The sequence below is a fragment of the Pristiophorus japonicus genome, chromosome 11, assembly GCF_044704955.1.
Source record: "Pristiophorus japonicus isolate sPriJap1 chromosome 11, sPriJap1.hap1, whole genome shotgun sequence".
NCBI lineage: Eukaryota > Metazoa > Chordata > Chondrichthyes > Pristiophoridae > Pristiophorus > Pristiophorus japonicus.
The window spans coordinates 180,394,258-180,419,503 of NC_091987.1; the positions used below are offsets into that span (position 1 = coordinate 180,394,258).

At 44.6% G+C, this 25,246-nt stretch overlaps 1 protein-coding gene across 6 annotated transcripts in view; it reads left to right on the forward strand.

Moving 5' to 3' along the window:
* pknox2 (pbx/knotted 1 homeobox 2) overlaps positions 1-25,246 on the forward strand; it is a 479,643-nt gene that overhangs the window by 113,030 nt on the left and 341,367 nt on the right. Inside the window, exon 3 of one of the 6 annotated variants that reach the window (XM_070894331.1) lies at positions 1,383-1,478. The exons of 4 other annotated variants lie outside the window; for them this stretch is intronic. In XM_070894331.1, the coding sequence (XP_070750432.1) occupies positions 1,460-1,478 (19 nt within the window). In that variant the 5' untranslated portion in view covers positions 1,383-1,459. Of the gene's footprint in view, positions 1-1,382; positions 1,479-23,587; positions 23,822-25,246 lie in introns of all 6 variants that reach the window. One more of the 6 variants, XM_070894332.1, reaches the window with a different exon arrangement.

A 25,246-nucleotide genomic window follows, 5' to 3' on the forward strand; every position in this document is an offset into this window, starting at 1 on the left:
TATTTTTGTGGCGGACAAGGCACTTGCTTGTTGGAGTCAGTGTACATTTGTGTCAAGGAGCTCCTGTACTTCTCTTGGTGAATGGTTGCAGAGTGGCCTTGTCGAAGGCCAAGGACCCGATCTGTGCCTGCACCCTTTGGGTGGGGGAGGGACATAGGAACATAGGAAAAAGATTGGAATTGGGAACTGAATAAAGCGGAGGAAAATTGATCTAAAATAAGTAAATTGAATTCTTAGTTTAAAAAAAATAAAGTTCACATTGCTGTTCCTGTAAATGTGCTGAACAGTTGAGAACAGTGGCACAAAAGCAAAATACTGCTAGAATCTGGAATAAAAGCAGAAAATGCTGGAAATCTCAGCAGGTCAGGCAGCTTAAGCAGATATAAGATGCATTTTGAAGTTTGCTCCGGTTTATTACCTTTTTTTAATGAAAATTTAAGAACAGGTTAGTAAGAACAAAATTTGATTTGACCAGTCCAGTTCAGGATGTGTACTAGCCACACTCTTATGCGTGTACAAACTCGCACCAAGTCATGATCACCCATCACCCCTGTGTTTTCTGACCTTCATTGGCTCCCAGTTAAACAACGCCTCGATTTCAAAATTTTCATCCTTGTTTTTACAAGTCACTCCATGGCCTTGCCCCTCCCTATCTCGTAATCTTTTTCAGCCTCACAACCCCACAAGATGTCTGCGCTCCTCAAAGTTTGGCCTCTTGAACATCCCTCATTATAACTGCTCAACCATCGGTGGCCGTGCCTTCAGCTGTTTGGGCCTTAAGCTCTAGAACTCCCTCCCTAAAGCTCTCTGACTCTCCACCTCCTTTAAGATGCTCCTTAAAACCTACCTCTTTAAACAAACTTTTGGTCATCTGCCTTAATTTCTTCTTCTGTGACTCGGTGTCACATTTATTTGTTTTGTCTTGTAAGACTGTTGTAAAGCACCTTTTACTACGTTAAAGGCGCTATATAAATAAAATATATTATAAAATATATTATAATTATAAAGATGAAATGTCCCCAAAAAGATGAATGTCAACTTTGGCTCATTGGTAGCACCCTTGCCTCTGAGTCAGAAGATTGGGAGGGGGAGGGGGAGGGGAGGGGTCGGGTTCATTGAGCATATAATTTAGACCGACACTTCATTGAGTACTGAGGGAGTGCTGCACTGTCGGAGGTGCCTTCTTTCAGCTGAGATATTAAACCGAGTCCCCATCTGCCTGTTCGGGTGTAAGCAAAAGTTTCCATAGCACTATTTGAATAAGTGCAAGGGAGTTCTCCCTGTTTTCCCTTAACCAACATCACTAGAACAGATTGTCTGATCATCTATTTCATTGTTGTTTGTGGGAGCTTGCTGTGATGCGTTTTTTTGCATTACAACAGTGACTACACTTCAAAATATACTTCACTGGCTGTATAGCACTTTGGGATGTCCTCAGGACGTTTGAAGGACTATATGAATGCAACTTCTTTCTTTCGGTGAGTCTTATTATTGTTACTTTAAAAAAAAAAATCAAATCGATGCAAATCAATGTGATTAACCGTGTCATCTAATTTAACATTTTGAGTTTCTCAAGTTGAGGGATGATGGTACTGAATAATGAAACACTTAATATCCAGTGCCTTCATTGAACACTCTCGGGTCAGGTACTGTGTGGAAGACCAAGCTTCAGATGAATACTTTATATCACTGTGACATTTTCATTTCCCACTCCAGCTGTCCCTTATCCTGTCTGGGTGAAAATGCCAATCAGTTTGTTTTGTTTCCAGTTTTCCTTGTGGGTGGCTCAGTCAATTGAGCAAACACAGGGCTAGAATATCCTGGGATTGAATCCCACTCAGCCTTTCATGCTTTTGAGGTGGGTGAAGTGAGTATCCTGCTTTGGAATGTGGACTAAAAGTACGGTGCTTGTCTCCCTATTGTGGTACCAGTCCTTGAACATTCTTTGTTGTGCAACAATGGGATTGGCAATTGGCACTACAGCAGAAACAGACTGAATAGCCTCGATATTACCCCCCCCCCCCCCTCCCCCCACGACGGGTGGGAAAGGGTTGTGGGTGGAGGGAGTTGGGGAGATTAAAAATGAAATTACGGTGAACGTGATCCCAACGCGTTGCGTACACTGCCATTGCCGTTTTTGAGGGAGTCAGAGTGTCCCACTGTGAAGCGCATGGCACTTCATTAAATTATTTAAACTGGGCTCCCACAGTGGAATTGGGATTTAAATTTTACAGATGCCGCACAAGTTTCCCAGGGGTCGGGAAACCTGGCAGTGAAAGAGTGCCAGGGGCTGCCGGCTCCACAAGGTGCATACCAGTTGGAGCAGCATTGCTTCCCATAGCCCCTCAAAGAAAGCCTTCTGCCTCCTCTGTTGAACACGGCCTGTCCACCCTCCCCACCCTCCCTACCCCTCCCCCCCCCCCCCCCCCCCCAACCACCACCTCCACAAGCCCCGATGGCCTCTCTCTCCAAGACCCAATCTTGGTCATCTCCCCCCTCCCCCAAGCTTCCTACTGCTGGTTCTCCCACCCAGCAGCCGGCCAGACTGTCAGTTTGGCCGGATGTTAGGCAGGAAACGGAGGAATTTTTTTTTTAAATGAGGTCCATCCATTAAATTTGGCAGAACCTTTGCGTCCTCTACCATGCCAGGTTCTCGGACCGTTTCTGCCTCCCCATAAATATCGGGGCCAATGTGTCTTTAAAGAATTCTGAGCTTCTTGGATTAATTTCTATCCAGATGGTATTGTGGACCCAGGCTCATATGGAGAACACTTGGTCAGCAAATGGAAAATATTCGTACTGAAGTGCTAGAGCAAACTAACACTGCACCACCTAGATCCTGGAAAACAGTTGTTTAAACTGTGAATGTTGTCCTCATTGTGCAGAGGAGAGACTTGGAGAGATTACTGAGTCCAGTGGGGCGAGAAGTAAAGTAATGGACACAGTTGAAGCACTCTGGAGGGGCATTTATATATTTTTTAATTGCATTATATTGCAATTACACTGATAAACTTGCATGACTTATTAGGATTTAAATTGGAGGCTGCTCTTCTCCCTGGATGTAAAACAGAAGGTAGGGTTTGAGCAACAAGAGATTCCTTTTGAGCTGGAATCCGTTAATATAGGAACATAAGAAATAGGAGCACAGGAGAAGGCTCCGCCATTCAATCAGATCATGGCTGATCATCTACATCAACTCCAATTTCCTGCCCGATCCCCATATCTCTTGATTCCCTTAGTGACTAAAAATCTATCGATTCTAAATCTAGCTTTAACAAAAAACAGATTAGCTGGTCATTGTCACATTGCTGTGTGTGGGAACTTGCTGTGTGCAAATTGGCTGCCACGTTTCCCACATTACAACAGTGACTACACCCCAAAAAGTACTTCATTGGCTGTAAAGCGCTTTGAGATGTCTGGTGGTCATGAAAGGCACTAGATAAATGCAAATCTTTCTTTCTTTTCTCAGTCTTGAATATACTCACCGACTGAGCATCCATAGCCATCTGGGGTAGAGAATTCCCAAGATTCACAACTCTCTGAGTGAAGAAATTTCTCCTCAGTTCAGTTCTAAATGGTCTGTCCCCTTATCTTGAGATCATGCTCCCTAGTTCTAGACTCTCCAGCCAAGGGAAACAGCCTCTCAGCATCTACCCTGTCAAGCCCTCTAAGAACTAAACTCTCATCTGTTTAAAAAATGTTCTGCTTTTCCATTCTTCCTACCAAAGTGGATAATTTCACACTTCCTGACATTATACTCCATTTGTCACTTTCGTGGCCAATCACTTAATCGGTCTATATCCCTTTGCAGCCTCTTTACGTATCTTCACACAATACTTTCCTACCTAGCTTTGTATTGTCGGCGAACTTGTATATATTACACTCGTTCCCCTCATCTAAATCATTGATGTAGATTGTAAATAGTTGAGGCCTAAGTACTGATCCTTGCAGCACCCCAATAGTTGCAACATGCCATCCTGAAAATGACCCGTTTATTCCAACTCTGTTTTCAGTCCATTAACCAATCCTCAATCCATGCTAATATATTACTCCCAATCCCATGAACCTTAATCTTGTGTAAGAACCTCTTGTGTGGCACCTTATCGTATATCTTCTGAAATTCCGCGTCGTGCAACACTGTTTATTAACGACAGGTGTATTTTGTAGCCAAATTTACCCCCTTAAAAAATGGCGCAATTTTTATTCTTCTTTATTCACTAAAATGACGTTATTTATCAAATAACTTCAGGCTAGGGAATTTCTCGCCCTCTGTCCCTTCCTGACACAATCTGCTTGATTTTACCCAAATCGCTACTCTGCTCCTGTTAGATCTCTTAATTTCCAATGAAATACAAACTCCGGTTGTAGTTTTAATGTAATTTTATTCTGGCAGCAGCAACAAGCTCTTGGCTTTAAGCCAGGCCTTTGTCCTTCTGAGACCACATGGCCAAAATGGCTCTACTTATACCTGGTTCAATTTACAGAAATGAACTCGCCTTCTTTGACCTTATTGGCTCAATTGATAGTCTGTTGATTTTTAATTGGCTCGCTACCCTCGGGTCCTAAAATGTCAAGTTGATTGATGACTTAATGCAACATGCTGAGTTGCACGTAGCAGCTTTGACTTAGGGCCTGTGAATTTTCACAGCCTGTCTGAATGCAGCCTGTTTGAATTCTCTATCAGCTCCAAAGCCTTGATTTTTCTCCAGACTTATAAATTTACCCTTATCTGAACAATCTCTCCTCCTTATTGGTTTAAAGTCCTATCTACCACCCTAATTATTCGATTCACCAGGATACTGGTCCCAGCCCGGTTTAAGTGGAACATCTCTCCCTTTCTGTTGCCAGTGCCCCATGAATTGAAATCTCTGCCTTCCACATCACTCCGTCAGCCATGCATTGAAACCTCTAATCTGTTTGTCCCTATCCCAATTTGCACGTGACTCAGGTATATATAATCCAGAGTTTATTAACTATTGAGGTGGTTCTTTTTAATTTGTAGTCTAATTCCTCAGAACACACTCATCAGAACATTATTCCTAGTTTTACCTATGTCGTTGGTTTCTACATGAAACACAACAACTGGATCCTCCCCCTCCTCCAAGTTCTTCTCCAGCCTGAAGGACACCAGGCAGGCAACATAACCTTCTGGACATCCGGTCATGGCTGCAGAGCACAGTATCTATCCCCCTAACTGTACTATCCCCTACCACTACCACATTCCTTTTCCCTACCCCCACTTGAATGATGATCTGTACCACTGATCAATTTACCGATCCTACATGCAGTATTTGTTTTCTTCCACACTGGTAGCAAGTACCTCGTACCTGTTGGCCAATGGCAAAGGCTGAGGCTCCTCCACCACTGTGGTCCCCTTACCTGCTTGAGTCGCAGTCACATCCTCCTGTCCCTGACCACCAAATCTAAACCACTACCTAACCTAAAGGATGTGACTGCCTCCTGGGTCAAAATGTACAAGTAACTCTCATCCTCCCTGATGCTTAGCAATGTTTGCATCTCGAACTCCAGCTCTACAGCTCTGAGCTGGAGTTCCTTGAGTTGCAGTCACTTACGCAGATGTCTAGCCTCAGGCTGCTCTGCACAAACTCCCACATGCTGTCGATGCAGCACACCTTCTGCACTGCCATCTCCACCTAACCTCATTTTATATATTTAATTCATTCAAGTTTTATGTCATAGATTCATTTGGTTTATTTTAAACTAATTAATTTAACTAAAAGGAGTTCCTCTTTCCCCCACTGTGCCGAATTTAAAATCTCATCAAATTCTCAACTTCCCACTCTGTTTAGGAAACACTACATTCACCTTGCGATCTGTGGGTTACATTCTGTGCCTCAGTCTCAGTCTTGAATGTATCAACAACTAAGCATCCACAGCAACGTGGGGCAACATGTTTAAAGTGTTAATCGATGTAGTATTGGTCAGAAAGCGATTTTGTTTTCTGGTCATGATGAAATGTGAGAACAGTCTGATGGGAATACGGAAGGAGAATGATTGTTGCAGGCCTTCAGCCCATTGTCTGCCAAACCTATACTGCAGATACTGGCAATCTGAAATAGAGAGAAACCGCTGGAAATACTCAGCAGGAAAGGCAACATCTGTGGAGTGTGAAAGAGAGTTAACGTTTCAGCTCGATGACCTATTGTCAGAACTGGAACAAGTTAGAGATGTAACAGTTTTTAAACAAGTGTAGAGGCAGGGACAGTGGTGGGGTAGGGGAGTGGAAGAACAAAGGCGAAGGTCTGTGACTGGGTGGAGGGCAGGAGGGATTAAATGGCAAAAGGGATGATGGTGCAAGGCAAAAAGGGGTGGTAATGGGACAGGTAAAGAAAGAAATGATAGGTGTAGAGGAGGTGTGAATGGTAACAGCAGAACCATTACCAGCATCTGCTGTCCGGAAAAAAATGGGAGCAGTGATTATGATCTGAAATTGTCGAACTCACTGTTGCGACCAGAAGGTTGTAAAGTGCCTAATCGACTGTTAACATCTTGGTTGCTTCATGACTTTTAGAATAGCTTTATATCAAAGATATTCCATAGGATAAATATCCCAATCTTGGTTACTAGTCTTCAGTTCAGAGTATTTTGTTTGAGATTCACACATGCTATGTCTAACAACTCGCTCTGAAAGAAACACTTCAAGCTTGTGTATGGTATACCAAGGAATGAGGAGACTCGGCTGATTCCCAAAGGAACTGTGTAGACTGATTTCAGTTCTCTCGTATATGTGTGCTGTTAAGTGTTTTGCCTGTGCCTTTTTGTTTTAATGTATCAGTTTTGTAAATAAATAGTTTAGCTTGTGTGTCGAACAGTGCGATGTTTTCCATTGTTTGGATTGAGAGGAGATATGGTGCACATCCTCTACATTCACCAATAAGCAATTTACCTTGCTGGGAATTGGTTATTAGACCTGGGCTGCAGTAACTCGGATATTGGCCAGGACACCGAGGAGAACTCCCCTGCTCCTTTTCGAATAATGCCAGGGACTTTTACGTTCACATGAGACAGCAGCCTCGGTTTAATGTCTCATCTGGAAGAAGGCACCTGAGACAGTGGAGCAGTCCCTCGGTACTTGGAGATAAATTGAGCTGATCTCCATTGATAATCCAACTCCATCACACTGTCGGGGTAGTGACTCCTTTTAGTTAATTCTCTAAGTCCATCACGAGGCAGTGGACAAGCATTTCATTACAAATTTGACTGGGGATGGAGGGGTGTAAGAGAGAAGTGTATGTTGGTTATTCCTCATTCTGCTAATGAATTCCCCACTTGCCCCCCCCCCCCCCCCCCCCCAAAAAAAAACATTCTGGAGGCACGGCTCTTGCAGTTTTTATGTGAATATTGGTTAGTTTCCTGGGTGGCTTGCTGCTGGAATGTCTTTCAGTCTGCCTGAATACAAAGCGAAAATGAAGATTGCAGTTGAAACCCAAATAAAGGTCAGTGCTGTCCCAGAGGCATTTAACTGAAATCTCTTTCTATCGACTGTCAGTGTAGGGATTAAGCAGGGTGGCTGTTGCTTTTTAAAATATTTTTCTATTCTTTATTCTTGTTGACTTCCTGCAGTGCATGGATCAAGGGGAGATATAGAGCTGTAATTTAGTTATTTTCAGGTTCAGAAAATGAAGCGTTTGGGGCTCTTATCAGTCATGAGGTACCTTTATCACTTGGCCTGCAATACTGTGTGTGGCTCAAAGTTTGATGGCTTCTCTTGTGTGTTGTAAATGCAAGATTTCTGTTCCTACAATAATTGGAATGAGAGTGATTGTTGTTGGATAGTGTTCGGAGAAAATAAGATGACTTGTTAAACCTTAAGTGAGATATCAGTGTAGATTTTTCAAATATATTTTTCTACCAAATATCTCCCCCATCCATCTCTCCTGGAGGTGGGTCTGGTACTAGGCCAGTTGCTCTTCGTTGTCCCACTCAAATAGCCATTATTCATGTGTTTGCAGATTTGTTCAATTGTGGGGAGCTACAAAGCATAGTCCAAGCCAGTCCTCACCTAATGCACACAATAAAGCACATGCCAGCAGGGTCATTGGATAATGATCACGAGTGGGCACCCTGGCCGATTTATTTTCCTTTTCTCTCTCCTCCCTAGCCCAAGGACACTGAAGCCAATTGAAGTGCCTCTACAGCTGTTCTGGGGCCTTCCTGGTGTGTATGCCTCAGCTATTCACTGGATTTACTCACTGAGTCATTGAGGGACCCTTGGTAGAGTGTTCAAATGTAAAATATAAATGAGGTTTGGGCTGCTGATGCATGTGCAGGATATGTCTACGTACCGGTTGCTCTCCATGGACAGAAGGAAGTGACGTTCAGCGTTGCCCATTCCACTGGTGCCTAGGGTACATGGGGTGATTAGCAGAAGCCTTGGAGCGGGCTGACTGCTGCCATCTCTCAGGGGTTGATGTGTGGTGTTGGATGGGGGAATGATCTGAGTGAGTGTGACTATTTTTCCTTTCCCATGCCAGACATTCTGTAGTCTCTCCAGATGGGATTGTCAAATAGTGCCAAAGAAGAGCAGTTTATTGGTGTGGGCCCGTCAGGATCTGGACATAACATTAGGCCACTTACAATCATAGAATAGTTACAGCATAGAAAGAGGCTATTCGGCCTGGCGAGTGCACTTCATCTCGTCCCACTCCGCTGCCCTTTCCTTGTAGGCCTGAAAAAATGTTTCCTTCGGGTACTTATCCAATTTCATTTTGAAAGCTATGATTGAGTCTGCCTCCACCACCCTTTCAGGCAGAGCATTCCAGATCCTAACCACTCGCTATTTAAAAGAGTTTTTCCTCATGTCACTTTTTTTTTTGTCAATCACCTTAAATCTGTGTCCTCTGGTACTCGATCCTCAATAGACAACATTTTCATCTCATCAGTCTGGACTGATTTAGGCCATGTCTTGAAGGCCAGTACCTAATCCAGTGCATTATCCAATCTCTGTTTTTTTAGTAGCTTAATTGTAAGATCAATTATAATAAATTGGATGAGCTTGACCAAAAGACAGGTAACAACTAGAAACAAGTGATTGTTCGAAGTGTGGGTACAGCTATTTATATCATCTGTGTCCTTCTCTATCCTGTTTAAAAACTAGTTTGTGTTTTGTCCTGCACTGCATTGCCCTGTGTGCTCCTGTCTCTTTCTCTGACTCGTTGCCCAAGCAGCATTTTTTTTGTTTGTGAATCATACTTGTTTGTGGTCATTACGGCCTTAATGACAGTTCTCAGGTCATCAGATACTTTTCTGAAGCATATGCATACATTGAGAGATGCATGGTTAATCTTGTGGAATTAGTAGGATGCGGCTACAGTGGGCAAAGAATTGGCTGCATGCCCATTCACAGAAAGCTGTTATTAATGGCTGTGGTTCTACTTAGAGACTGGATACTAGTGTTGTCCCACATGGTGTGAGGTCCTTTACTATCTAAATTAATGACCTAGATGAAGATGTTGGGGAATGATCCACAACTTGGCAGATGATACGAAGATTTGTGTAGGTGTTAGGACTGTGAAGGAAACAAAGCAACTGCAAGCAGATCTTGATATGTTGGGGAATGGGCTTGCTATTTGGAAATGTCATTATATTCAAGAAGTGCAGTGTGGGCATGACTAATGCCAAGCACACCAACACGTAGAAATGAACAGAACTGAAGCCTGTGGTAGAAGAAAAAGATCTTAGAATCATGGTTTATAACTCTCCAAAGGTTCACAATCCAAGGCCACAAATTTATAGTGAAAGCAAATAGAGTCTTGGACTGCATTCACAGGACTATCCATTAGCAAATGAAACATACCATTTTGTAATTGGTTAGACCTCAGTTAGAATAGTGTCCGGTTTTGGTTCCCCTCACATGGTAGGTAATATTACGGCTTTGAAAAAGGGTCAGAAGAGGTCCACAAGAATCATTTCCAGTTTAAAACACCTTAGCTAGCCAGATAGGCTTAACGAGTGGTCTCTACACTTTAGACAAGTATAGACTCAGGCCATTCGATTGAGATCTATAAAATAATGAAAGGATTAGATTGTGTGTATGCTGACAAATTATTTCAATTAAATAGACTGTGGTGCAGCAGGGATCATATGGATAAATTACATTGCATGCTGAAGAATAATCCAGAAAACAAATGGGAGCAGGTTCAACCTGTTTGTCCTTTCCACAACTGGTGGCATTTGGATCCACTTCCACTTCCAGTGACTCTATCTCTGTCTGAGAGAGAATGCTAGCAGTCCAATCTCGGACCCGAAAATGGCGTGCTATCACTGGGACATTTGGAGGTCTGGGGTAATTCATTCTTGTATTTCCCTCCTCCGTTTCACCACTCTGATGTCCACCAAGTGGTATGTGGCATTTTCTCTTGTACTTGCCTGTGACTGGAATATCAAAACTTTTTTTTATATACATGTAAGGGCCTGAGTAATGTGTTGCATTGACGTGCAGCACTTTTGTCTCTGGGGCATGAGCTTGAATCTGTGCTGTGAAAGAAATCTGATGCAGTCTGGGCCTTGTTCCCAGTGGGTGTGACTACAGCAAAAAGCTGCCTATAGTTCAATACAAATTGGCATGACATGGTTACCATGGCCACACAGATGCCTGGTGTGGGAAATGGAATTGTCACGTTGGTGCAATAGAAGGTGTTCTGAAATTGAAACCGAGTTTACTGTGCATCTGAACTATGCTAAATCTAACCAAGCAAATCGTTTTTAAAAAAAGAGGTTAGTGCAGCATACACGTATGCATACTGCCTCACAATGTTTTAAAACATTTTTCATATAATGAAGCTGTTTTAACGCAGCCTATTTTATAACATTGTTAGAAAAGCCATGAATTTAGAAATTGCTTGAGGCAGACAGTTAGATTGGCCGATCCCTCCTTTATATTACAGCAATGGATCGTCAAAGACAAGCACAAGTATTTAGGGCAGTGATGCTCATAATATGGCCTCAAGGCCACCTACCACCCACCTCCCCTTTGCCTGTGGCCCTCTATAGAGTTGCTTGTCTCCATCTCCATTAATGGTGTGGGCTACCAACAGACCTGGGGTTTGGCCTTGTTCCTTCTCCTTTTGTCGTCTGGCCTGACAACTGCATAAAAAATGCAGGGAGCAGCACCAGCGCTTTACATGGCCTTTTTCGACCTTACAAAGGCCTTTGACACTGTCGACCGTGAGGGCCTATGGAGCGTCCTCCTCCGTTTTGGGTGCCCCCAAAAGTTTGTCAACATCCTTCGCCTGCTCCATGACGATATGCAGGCTGTGATTCTTACCAGCGGATCCATTACATGTCCGAACCGGGGTCAAACGAGGCTGTTTTCAATCTTCCTCGCTGCCATGCTCCCACCTCACTGTCAACAAGCTTCCCGCCAGAGTGGAACTAAACTACAGAACCAGTGGGAAGTTGTTTAACCTACGCCGCCTCCAGGCCAGGTCCAAGATCACCCAAACCTCTGTCGTTGAACTGCAGTATGTGGATGACGCCTGCATCTGTACACATTCTGAGGCTGAACTCCAGGATATAGTCAATGTATTCACTGAGGCATATGAAAGCATGGGCCTTACGCTTAACATCCATAAGACAAAGGTCCTCCACCAAGCTGTCCTCGCCGCACAGCACTGCCCCCCAGTCATCAAGATTCACGGTGTGGCTCTCGACAACATGGACCACTTCCCATGCCTCGGGAGCCTCTTGTCAACAAAGGCAGACCTTGATGCGGAGATTTAACATTGTCTCTAGTGCGCCAGTGCTGTCTTCGGCCGCCTGAGGAAAAGAGTAGTCAAAGACCAAGCCCTCAAACCTACCACCAAGCTCATGGTCTACAGGGCTGTAGTAATTCCTGCCCTCCTATAGGGGTCAGAGGCACGGACGACTTACAGAAGACACATCAAGTCGCTGCAGATATATCACCAACGATGTATCCGCAAGATCCTGCAAATCCCCTGGGAGGACAGACGCACCAACATCAGTGTCCTCGCCCAGGCTAACATCCCCATCATTGAAGCACTAACCACACTCGATCAGCTTCGCTGGGCAGGCCACTTAGCTCGCATGCCAGACAAAAGACTCCCTAAATAACTGCTATATGCGGAGCTCCTTCATGGCAAATGAGCCAAAGTGGGCAGCGGAAACGTTACTAGGACATCCTCAAAGCCTCCCTGGTGAAGTGCGACATCACCACTGACACCTGGGAGACACTGGCCGAAGACAGCCCTAGGTGGAGAAAGTGCATCCGAGGGCATTGAGCTCTTCGACTCTCAACACTGCGAGCGTGAAGAGATCAGGCGCAGGCAGCAGAAGGAGCTTGTGGTAAATCAGTGCCACCCCCCCCTTTCCCGATGAATATTTGTCCCACATATGACAGGGTCTGTGGCTCTCGTATTGGACTGTTCAGCCACCAAAGAACTCACTTTAGGAGTGGAAGCAAGTCTTCCTCGATTTCGAGGTCTGCCTATGATGATGATGATGATGGTCTGACCAAAGATTGCTACTGGGAAACAAGGCCACAACCTTATCCAAAGACAAAACAAAAAGGGTTTATTAAGACTATCAGTTATGTTTGTTTCCCCATCTTCCTGTGGAATAATGCCTGGCATCCACTTGGCTTTTGCAGGCAGTGGCACGATTGAAAGTTCACTGTGTAGAGAAGGGTAGGCGCAGACGGACATCCCATTGCTCCATGGTGCAGGGTGTTAGCACACATGCTATAGGGTGTTAGCATAATCCTGAGAGGCACTCTCAAGAAGAGATTGACTGGTTTTCACTTATAACTGTTCATAGCGGGTAAGTATTTTCTCCCTCTTTCTTTCTCTCTTTTTCTTGACCACTGAAGTGTAAACAAGATGAGAATTAATTAAGATTCCTCCCCAATTGAAACCATATTCTCAATTCCTGTAATATGCATTGACAAAGAATTATGTTTTTGATCAAGATGTTGCTCCTGGCACTGCCCCTCATGCTGTTGATTTGGCCACAATCTTTCTGCAAATATTCATATTTTAATATTTTGAACACCACTTGTAAACAGTAAAGCCCATCCTAGCATTAGATTAATCAACATAAGTGTATGTATGTAAACATTATCAATATGTAAGACTTGCCACCAGGGGACGCATCTTTGGGAGACCCAAATGTCACCTGCACACCTTGGGCAAGCAGGTATAAAAGGTAGCCTACCATACTGCCTCCTCACTCTGGAGTTACAATAAAGAGACCAAGGTCACAACAGTTTGAGCTTAAGATATGGAGTTATTCTAAACATAACAATTGGCAACAGTAACAGATCACGAATTATCACGCAGTTATGGCTGCCATTGGTATTCTTGAGAGATTTGTTGAGGGTGATGATTGGGAAGCCTTCGTTGAGCGTCTTGACCAGTATTTCGTGGCCAATGAGCTGGAAAATGCAGAAACCGCGATCAATTGCAGGGCGATTCACCTCACCGCTTGAGGGTCCATGATATATTGCCTCATCAAAAATCTGCAAGCACCGACGAAACCAACGGACAAGACGTATGAAAAGTTGTGCACGGTGGTTAGGGAACACCTCAAGCCGAAGGAGAGCATCTTGATGGCCAGGTATTGCTTTTATACGCACCACCGCTCCGAGGGCCAAGACGTGACGAGATATGTCGCTGACCTAAGGCGCCTTGCAGGACTGTGCGTATTTGCTGGATTTTTGGGGGAAGTGTTGCGGGACTTTTTCATGTTTGGAATCGGCCACGAGGTCATTCTTCGCAAACTGCTGTCTGCCGAATCCCTAGATCTGAGCAAGGCCATCACGAAAGCCCAGGGTTTTATGTCCACGAACGATAACACTAAACAGATATCATTGCAGCATCGGAACTCACCAGCAAGTACTGTGCATAAAATAAAGCCTTCAGCAGGCAGAACTGTACATGGCAGGGCTTACACGCCCGCAGAGGCCAGACCTAGGATGACTCCGAGTCCGCCGTGGGGCGTGAATGCGAATCCATTAGCGCCATGTTGGCGCTCCGGGGGTAATCATCGAGCCCATCAATGTCGATTTAAGCACTACGCGTGCAAGGGCTGTGGAACAATGGGGCACCTCACCACGTGGTAGAGTTGGCAGAAGATGTCCGATCTGGCGCGGATCACGCTGAACAAGTAAGAGAGGCAACTCAAGCCGAGGCTGAAGAGTAAGTGTATGGGGTACACACCTTCACCACCAAAAGCCCTCCGATAATGTCGAAAGCCAAATTAAACGGCATTCGAGTTTCCATGGAATTGGACACTGGGCGAGTCAGTCAATTATGAGCCAGAAGGCTTTTGAGAAACTATGGGGCAACAAGGCACAAAAGGCCAAAACTAAATCTGATCCACACCAAGCTGCGCACTTACACCAAAGAGCTCATACCAGTCATTGGCAATGCGGCAGTGAAGGTATCGTACGATGGAGCTGTGCATGATTTACCACTATGGATTGTACCAAGCGATGTCCCAACGCTGATTGGCAGAAGCTGGCTAGAAAAGATCCGATGAAACTAGGACGACATCAAAGCACTGTCTTCTGAGGATGACTCCTCATGCGCCCAAATGCTGAACAAATTCCCGTCGTTATTTGAGCCAGGCATCGGCAACTTCACCGGCGCCAAAGTGCAGATCCATCTAGTCGCTGATGCATGACCCGTTCATCACAAGGCCCGAGCAGTTCCATACATGATGCGAGAGAAAGTCGAGATCAAGCTGGACAGACTTCAACGAGAGGGGATCATCTCGTCAGTCGAGTTCAATGAGTGGGCTAGTCCAATTGTTCTGGTGTTGAAGAGCAATGGGACGGTCAGAATCTGCGGGAACTACAAGGTACAGGACCAGTCCCCTCTATCCAAAGCGGATGACCTGTTTGCAACGCTAGCAGAGGTGGAAGTCATTCACCAAGCTGGATCTAACCTCTGCTTACATGACACAGGAGCTGGCTGAACCTTCAAAAAAATTGACGTGCATCAACACACACAAAGGACTGTTCACATACCACAGATGCCACTTTGAGATTCGCTCGGCAGCGGCCATCTTCCAGAGGAACATGGAGAGTCTGCTGGAATCGGTTCCGCGCTCCATGGTGTACCAAGACGACATCTTGATCACTGGCCGCAACACCACTGGACACTTGCACAACCTGGAAGAGATTCTCAATCGACTGGACAGAGTGGGACTCGGGTTGAAATGCTTCAAGTGTTTTTTCCCGGTGCCAGAGGTCGAATTTCTGGGGAGAAAGATTGCGGCGGACGGCATCAGACCCACGGACTGCAAGACGGAGGCCGTCAAGAAAGCACCCAGACCACAGAACGTGATGAAACTGCGTTCGTTCTTGGGACTCCTCAACTATTTTGGTAACTTTCTACTGGGGTTGAGCACTTTGCTGGAACCATTGCATTTATTGCTATGCAAGGCTGACGACTGGGTTTGGCGTAAAGCTCAAGAGACAGCCTTTAAAACAAGGCCAGAAACCTGCTATGATCCAACAAGTTACTTGTGTTGTATGACCCGAGTAAACGTTTAGTACTAGCTTGTGATGCATCTTCGTACGGGTCGGTTGTGTGTTACAGCAAGCCAATGGGACAAGCAAACTGCAACTGGTTGCATATTCATCCAGATGCTTATCTAATGCTGAAAGAGCCTGCAGTATGGTTGAGAAAGAAGCATTAGCATACGTATACGGGATTAAGAAAATGCACCAATACCTATTTGAGCTCGAAACCGACCACAAGCCGCTCATTTCGTTGTTCTCAGAAAGCAAAGGTATTAACACCAATGCTTCGTCCTGCATCCAAAGATGGGCAGTAACGTTATCTGAGTATGATTATGTAATCCGCCACAGACCAGGCACTGAGAACTCTGCGGATGCCCTCAGTTGGCTGCCATTGCCCACCACCGGGGTGGAAATAGCGCAACCCTCAGACTTGCTCCTTTTAATGGATGCTTTTGAGAGCGAAGGGTCACCCATCACGGCTTGCCAGATGAGGACCTGGACTAGCCAGGACCCGGTGTTATCACTGGTAAAAAGCTGTGTCTTCAATGGGAGTTGGTCGGCGGTCTCAGGGGAAATGCAAGACGAAGTTAAGCCGTTCCACCGATGCAAGGATGAAATGTCCATCCATTCGGACTGCATCCTATGGGGGAATTGTGTAATTTTGCCAAAAAAAGGCAGGGAAACGTTTATACGCGACCTTCACAGCACCCACCTAGGCATAGTCATGATGAAGGCTACCGCGACGTCACACGTTTGGTGGCCCGTCATTGACTCGGAATTAGAGTCATGCGTACACCAATGCAACACTTGCTCACAGTTGAGCAATGCACCAAGGAAGGCCCCACTGAGTCTGTGGTTATGGCCCTTCAAACCGTAGACAAGGGTCCACGTAGATTTTGCTGGCCCCTTGGAAAGATGTTTCTAGTAGCAGTGGATGCTTACTCTAAATGGATTGAATGTACAATAATGTCATCATGTATGTCCACTGCCATCATTGAAAGCCTCTGGGCCATGTTCACCACCCATGGTTTGCCCGACGTCCTTGTCCTCAAGCGCAGTGGGGTTAGAGGGGAAGGTATAATTGGACCTGGGTGCGCGGAGATAATGCCCCATTTTAAAGCCGTATATTTTGTCTTTATTTTTATATTTGCAGAATAAATGATTATGCCCATATTTATTATGGAAACTTGTCACGCTGTTATTTCATACTTCTGCCAGAGGTGGTGCACAAGTTTACATAGATAGTTTCTATTATTCATGTGAACATAATGGAAAAAGTTCACAGTAAATACTATGTTATGTGTACTGTACTATAGATACAATTCCATGTGTTGTAAGTTCCAGTGATAAACATGGAGTCATACCTAGTACAAAGAAAGGTGGTTGGAGGCCAATCATCCCAGCCCAGGACATCGCTGCAGGAGTTCCTCAAGGCAATGTCCTCGGCCCAACCATCTTCAGCTGCTTCATCTATGACCTTCCCTCCATCATAAAGTCAGAAATGGGGATGTTCGCTGATGATTGCACAGTGTTCAGTTCCATTCACAACTCCTCAGAAAATGAAGCAGTCCATGCTCACGTGCAGCAAGACCTGGATGACATTCAGGCTTGGGCTGATAAGTGGCAAGTTACATTTGTGCCACATAACTGCCAAGTAATGACCATCCCCAACAAGCGAGAGTCTAACCACCTCTGCTTGATATTCAACGGCATTATCATCGCCGAATCCTCCACTATCAACATTCTGGAGGTCACCATTAACCAGAAACTTAAGTGGACCAGCCACGTAAATATTGTGGCTACATGAGCAGGTCAGAGGTTGGGTATTCTGTGGTTAGTGTCTCACCTCCTGATTCCCCAAAGCCTTTCCACCATCAACAAGGCACAAATCAAGAGAGTGAAGGAATACTCTCTACTTGCCTGGATGAATGCAGCTCCAACAACACTCAAGAAACTCGACACCAACCAGGACAAAGCAGCCCGCTTGATTGGTACCCCATTCACCACTTTCAACATTCACTCCCTCCATCACCGGCGCACCGTGACTGCTGTGTGTACCATCTACAAGATGCACTGCAGCAACTCGCCAAGGCGTCTTCGGCAGCACCTCCCAAACCCACGACCTCTACCACCTAGAAGGACAAGGGCAGCAGGCGCATGGGAACATCATCACCTCCAAGTTACTCACCATCCAGACTTGGAAATATATTGTCGCTCGGTCAAAGTCCTGGAACTCCCTCCCTAACAGTGTAGTACCTTCGCCTCACAAACTGCAGCGGTTGCAGAAGGTGGCTCACCACCACCTTCTCAAGGGCAATTAGGGATGGGCAATAAATGCTGGCCATGCCAACGATGTCCACATCCCGGGATGAATATTTAAAAAAATGTGGTACAATAAGGTGATTGCCAAGAATTCTGAGAAATCATCATGTGGAGATGATGGCACTGTGACAAAAGTGAGATATTTTGTCCACAGCTCATGAGATTCCTTTCTACTGTGTTTGACCGCTTAAAAATAGCTCTTTTAAGAATGATACCACCCCCCAAATGGCTTCTGCAACTGCATGCTGGAAATTGGCTTCTATTCACTTGGCTCTGCAATAAGCGTAACAGAATGAAGCCAATCTAGCCAATACTGTTGATTATGAACAGATGTGAGTGGCTAGAAAAACAATCACCAAGCACACACAAGTACTAGAAATAATTAACACATGTCACTAGCACAAGCAATGACGTAATCTGATCAGCAGTGTACTAGCAGACGTGACATTTGTCGGGCAACACAGATGCCCAACGACCTACCTTGTCTATATGTTGTGGAGATTGCTGTTTGATTAAAGTGCCTTTGTCTCAGGTTGACTTCTCAAAGGCAAGGTTGTATTTCAAAGGGTTTTATGGGTATAAGCATCAGCTACCTTGACATCACAATTGTTATGGTTTTGATATAACTAAGGAAAAATGCAGCATTATAGGTAAGATCCCTGCATGATTCCAAGAACACCACCAACCAGAAGGGATTGGGGGGTGGTTACTCACCTTTGGAGATGATTCTTTTATTGTGAAGTTGAAAATAGCTTGGAACATTTGTTAACAGCAACCAGATAGCTATGTAAGTTTTTTCACAATTCTACTTTGAGACAGAAGGATGATTTGATGAGGGACATGCAAATAGAGGAAAGAGCTGAGATAATTTGAGGTTGGAGAGCACTCTTCCTTTGTATTTCATATACTCATTCTTTACTCAGAGTGGTGAGAATGTAGAACTCACAAGCACCCAGGAGAGACGTGAGTTCGGGAGCCAGAAGAGGCGAGGGCCCATGGGCAGCACGGGCCAGCCCACACTGCGATATGTGTGCGCACTAGGTCCGTGCAGCAGAGCTGGTCTCCAGTCGTCTTGGTTTAATCCTTGCCACTGGAATGAGACCTAGCTCTGTCAAGCCCGTGTGGTGGCTGGGGTGCAACGGCCACCACACGCTAAAATAAAACCATGCACAGGCATCTTCCACCCTTCAATATGTAGTTCGGGACCTGGAATATTAGGTCCTTCAATGAAACACCTATGAACTTGTAATGAATGTAATGACTCAAAAAACTTGTTACTGTAAACTGCCTCCGGTGTAAACCTGATCCAACTTTATTTGCGCCCAAAGTAACCAGCGTGACATGGTACCCGCGCTTATATACCAGTGACCGCGCACGCGCGCGTACAGCCCGATGACCTCCGACAGCGGCACCCCCTGGTGTCTGGTGACCCCAAGCATAAATACATAACCAAACTCATCCCTTTTTGGTGTGGAAGCAAGTCATCCTCAATACGAGGGACTGCCTAAGAGAGAGAGAGTGGTTGAGGTGATTAGCGTTGATGCTTTTGGGGAAGTTAGATACGTACATGAGGGCCGAGGGGATAGAAGAATATGATGATGGGTTGAGTGGAAGTAAGGTGGGAGGAGGCTCGTGTGGAGTATAAACACCAGCATAGACATGTTGTACCGAATGGCTTGTTTCTGTGCTGTAAAATTTTATGAAACATATGCAGAGAAAGATGAGCAAACTCAACTAGTGGGCTTGGTTCAGAGCTGCTGTGTTATTTAGACTGACTTCAATAAGTTGCGGTTGCTGCTTGTTGCTGTAAGTGACTCTGTGAATAAGCCTGCTTGGTAGCCTCATTTACTTTGAAAATGTCTAATATGAGCAGACCTGTCTCCTGATGTGACAGAGACTTGAAGTGGAAATCCTGCATCTAATCTAGAAGCAATAAACTATTCCTATTCACTCAAAGCAAACCATCTCGGGATGCATGGTGCTCTTCTAACTGGAAGGTGTTGGTGTTGGGAAAAGGACCACTTTCCTATTTCATGCACTCAGTGCCAGCTGTAAGCATTCGCAGGCCGGATACAGAATGGGTAGATGTTGAATAAAACTCAATTTCTTGTGCTCCAGCCTCAGAGGAGCACCTCCTACTGCACCCATATAGTGTTTTTTCACTTCCTACACCAACAATCCTGTGTCAAGATTGCCAGTTAGAGGCAAACTATTGCGGTCTTGTGTTGAGAAATCAGTTGAAACTACCAGTCTCATTTGAGGTAAAATCCTTATAGCCAGTGGGTAAAAGAGAACTTTCACTCAGGTCCCAGAACTGAAAGGTGACTATCAAACCATTGTATCATCCAGTCTGCAACATTGACAGTGATGATTGTCTATATGAAGTTTGAGTGTCCAAAACACTAAACGATCCAAGTTTGTTATGGGAAGGCATTCGATACAGTCACTTATAAGAGACGGTTAGCTAAAGTTGAAACTCATGGAATTAAGGGCAAATTATTGACCTGGTTAGGACGTTGGCTGAGCGACAGGAGACAGAGAAGGAATAATGGGAAGGTATTCTAATTGGCAGAATGTGACTAGTGGTGTCGGGGCCTCAACCAATCACTATTTATTAGCGACTTAAATGACAGGATAGAGAGCCACATATCCAAGTTTGCTGATGACCCAATGATAGGCAGCATTGTAAGCAGTGTCGATGGAAGCACAACATTACAAAGAGATATTAATAGATTAAGTGAATGGACAAAACTGTGTGAAATAGATGTCAGTATAGGTAAGTGTGAGGCTATCCACTTTGGACCTAAAAAGGATAGAACAGAGTACTTTCTAAATGATGAAAAGCTATAAGCAATGGGTGTCCAACGAGACAGAAAAAGTGCTTTATAAGTGCAAGTCTTTTATGCTCGTCCCTTTTAGCCTTGCATGTTGTCATGGCTATTGTATCTATTTATAAAATGAGTATATCACCTGTATTATTGCTCATACTTGAGCGGGAGTATATGTTCCATAATTATGCAATGTGCCGCACAAAGCACTATTATCAGGGCCACCTGTACAATGACTGAATAGGAAAAATATTATAGGAAACAAGTGCAGCACTTTCAAGAAGTGCATGCTGTATGACAGACTTTTAATAGAAAATTTTACTCCACCCTTCTAAAATTGCTTTACTGATTAAAACTGATTGAAGCACAAATGTTTTTGATTACAAACATTGTTCCATTTTTAATACAAGAAGCTTGTATTTGCTTGCAGCTGATTCCACTCGATTACTTGAGCTGAAAATCAGACGGTCTAACCATCATGCATTGGAGGATAATTAACTTTGCTTTAAGGTGCAGTCTGCTGTTAATGCTGAGCTGTGCTTTTGCTTTAAGAAATGAATTATCCAGCAATTTAAATAGAACTGCACAGGAAGCAATTTTGCTTGGAAAAGAATTTGAAGTAACATAACTAGAATTAAGTAATTTCAAATTAAGAGGAGTGGACTGTGCTGCCTAGAGTCAAGTGATCTCTCTCACTCTCTTTGAATATAATCTCTCTCTCTCGCTCTCTCGGATAGGCCATAGTGCGATCTGCCTTACTGTGAAGCGGTTTCCACTCTGGTTTAGGCGTGATGTCACCCAAAAAGCATTTGAGTGAGACTTCTTCAAGGGAGCAGTTGCCATTTGGCTTCAGCTTCACATCCACTAGATTAAGATGTAACTGGCATTTGGATGCCACCTGAGCAGCGCTCTGCTCACACACGCAAGAATGAAGATTTCTCCGTGCCAAAGAGTGATGCAGGAGCCAGCAGTATAACTGGCTGGCTTGCTTATCGTGACTCTCGGTGTCTTGGTTCTTGGCCTAGAGGGTAAAGCTACAGACTTGAGGGCACAGACAATGTGAAGAATTGTTACAACTGAGAGCACAGACATTGAAGAACTGGAACAACTGGACACAGGCACCGTGAAAAACTTTTACAACTGAATTGCAAAACATCGTTGTGCAGAAAGGACACCGGAGCCATATTGGGAAGGAGCTCTGTAGGATGAAGGATGCAATTTCATTATTTGTTCAACTTCCACGAACAATGGAGCTTATATATGTGTAAGTGGAAAAAGAAAAACTTGCATTTATATTGCATGTTTTATGACTTCATGACATCCCAAAGCGTTTTAGAGCCAAAAAATACTTTGAAGTGTAGTCACTGTTGTAATGTAAGAAACACGGTAGCCAATGTGTGCACAGCAAAACCCTACAAGCAGCGATGCAATAATAGCCAGATAATCTGTTTTAGTTGAAGGCTAACTATTAGCCAAGACATCGAGGGAGAACTCCCCTGCTCTTCGAAATAGTGGCGTGGGATCTTTTACATCTACCTGAGAGGGCAGATATGGCTTCGGTTTAACGTCTCATCCAAAAGATGGATTAAAGGGAGTGTATTGAACTGCTTTGCCCTATAAGCCTAAATGTTCTATAGAGATATCTGCATACCGACTAACATCTGTCCCTTCTCCGTTGTGTCTAAAATAAAATGGATGGATGCATAGGAGCAAGGCTGCCATCCTATATCAAACAATTCACAGTCGATAAGGACCTTTGATTTCTGTTCAGTGAAATGGACTGTATAAATTTAACACCAAGCAATTTCTCAAATGTTTTGAGATCTTCATCGCTGGATTCCAGAGCTTTGCATTGTTTAAACCGATGAAATGGCTTGATAGCTGCTTGAAAAGAGTTAATAGATCATTGTTACAGGAGTGCATTTTTGAACTGTTCTCTCTTGTTCCTACTAATGAAACATTCACACCAGACATGTTTCAGACAATCCAACAAGAGAGAGCAGAACCACCTCCCTTTGATATTCAATGGCATTACCATCGCCAAATCATCGACCAGAAACTCAATTGGACCAGCCACTAATCTTGTGGCTACTCGATCAGGTCAGAGGCTAGGTATTTTGTGGTGCGTGGCGTATTTTGTAGGTGCTGAGCACCTCGAGTCCGTCGCCGAGAGCATGCAGAAAACAAGTGCAGGAGCGTCCGAAAAACCAGACTCCCCACGCACCCTTTTCTCCAACCACTGTCTGACCCACCTGTGACAGAGACTGTAATTCCCGTATTGGACTGTACAGTCACCCGAAAATTCACTTTTGGAGTGGAAGCTGCGTGGCTCACCTCTTAACTCCCCAAAGCCGCTCCACCACCTTACATGGCACAAGTCAGCAATGTGAAGGAATACTCTCCACTTATCTGGATGGATGCAGCGATGAGAAGCTCAACCCCATCTAGGACAAAGCAATCCGCTTGGTCAGGGCCTCATCCACGAGTCCCAACAGGATGCACTGCAGCAAGTTGCCAAGGCTTCTTCGACAGCATTTCCCAAACCCACCATTTTCACCTTTTGGAAGGACAAGGACAGCAGGTGCATGGATACACCGTCACACACCATCCTGACTTGGATATATATCGCTGTTCCTTCATTGTCACTGATCAAATTCCTAGAACTCCCTACCTAACAGCATTGTGAGAGCACTTTCATCTCACAGCCTGCAGTAGGTGAAGAAGAAAGCTCATCATTACCTTCTCAGGGCAACTTGGAATGGACAAATAAAAAATAAATAGCAGCCTTGCCAGCAATGCTCCAAGAATGAGTGAAAATAATAGTGTTTGCACAAAATCGACCGGTGAAATCACATGCGTCCCTTATTATTTTGATTGCAGGTTCTTAAAATCAATGGTAAAAGGCAATCTAACCTATTTTTACTATTAAAAGGAGGAAAGTAAAGCCCAAGATCGTCGAGGACACATTTATTTTCAGCTCTAAAGCAGTCGCTTGTCACACCTGGATAAACTATGCTGAGAATTCCCAGTGCAGCACTGTTTATTTCTTGCTGGAAAAGTGGGACATGCCATTATGCACAGAGAACAGGTTGCTAAGCCTTGGTGTAAAAATGTTCAACTCTACGTAGCTATACCATAGAGGACTTGCCATCTCCTCCATTTACTTGTAAGTATTTCATCTCAATTGCTTTTCAAATGTCTGTGCAGCTATTTGGATTTCTGTTACAGATCAGTTGCAACTAATCTGACAATGGAAGGGCTATCATGAGTCCCCCACTTGTGGGGTAATGGGGACTGATGTGTTTAAATATGTGTCGGTATGCACGTACGCACTGGGATCATGCACCCACACCAGTAATATAGCCAGCACCTTGAGATCCTAAAACCAGGCAGGCTGTGACGGGGGAGGAGAGAAATTAAGATGTGAAGAGAAATTGGGGAGAGGTGGATGGGAGGAAAGGAGAGAGACAAATAGAAGGAAATACAGCACATTTATATTGCACTGTAAGATGTACAATGGCCTCTTTCACAACAGCAACAACTTGCATTTATTTAGCGTCTATAATGTAGCAAAATGTTCCACAGCACTTAGCATGAGTGTTATCTATAAAAAGATTTTGACACCAAGCCACAGAAGGAGATATTGGGACAAATGACCAAAAGCTTGTTCAAAGAGGTAGGTTTTAAGCAGCATCTTAAGGAAGGAGAGAGGTATTGAGGCGGTGAGGTTTAGGGAGGGAATTCCAGAGATTAAGGCCAAGGGAGTTGAAGGCACTGCCGCTAACGTGGAACGATTAAAATCGGGGATGCATAAGATGCCAGAATTGGAGAAGTGCAGATATATCAGAGGGATGTAGGTCTGGAGCAAGTTACTAAGATAGCGAGGGGTGAGGTCATGGACAAATTTGAAAACAAGGATGAGAATTTTAAAATTGAGGCATTGTCGGACCGGGAGCCAATATAGGTCATCGAGCATAGAGGTGATGGCTGAATGAGACTTGGTGCGAGTTAAGATATGGGCAGCAGAGTTTTGGATGAGCTCAAGTTTATCTAGGGTGGAAAATGGGAGGCCGGCCATGAGTGCATTGGAATAGTCAAGTCTAGCGGTAACCAAAGCATGAATGAAGGTTTCAGCAGCAAATGAGTTGAGGCAGGGGCGGAGTCAGGTGATGTTATGGAGGTGGAAATAGGCGGTCTTGGTGATGGCGCAGATATGTGATCGGAATCTCATGTCATTAAGTTGCGAACAGTCTGGCTCAGCTTCAGACTGTTGCCAGGAAGAGGAATGGAGTCGGTGGCTCGGGAACAGAGTTTGTGGTGGGGCCCAAAGACAATGGCTTCTGTCTTCTCCATATCTTGTTGGAGAAAATTTCTGCTCATCCAATACTGAATGTCGGATGAGCAGTGTGACAAATTAGAGACAGTGGAGGAGTCAAGAGAGGTGATGGTGAGAGAGCTGAGTGTCGTCAGCGTACATGTGGAACTTGATGTTGCATTTTCGGATGATGTCGCCAAGGGGCAGCATGTAGATAAAAAATAGAAGGGGGCCAAGGATAGAATCTTAGAGAGTCCAGAGGTAATGGTACAGCAG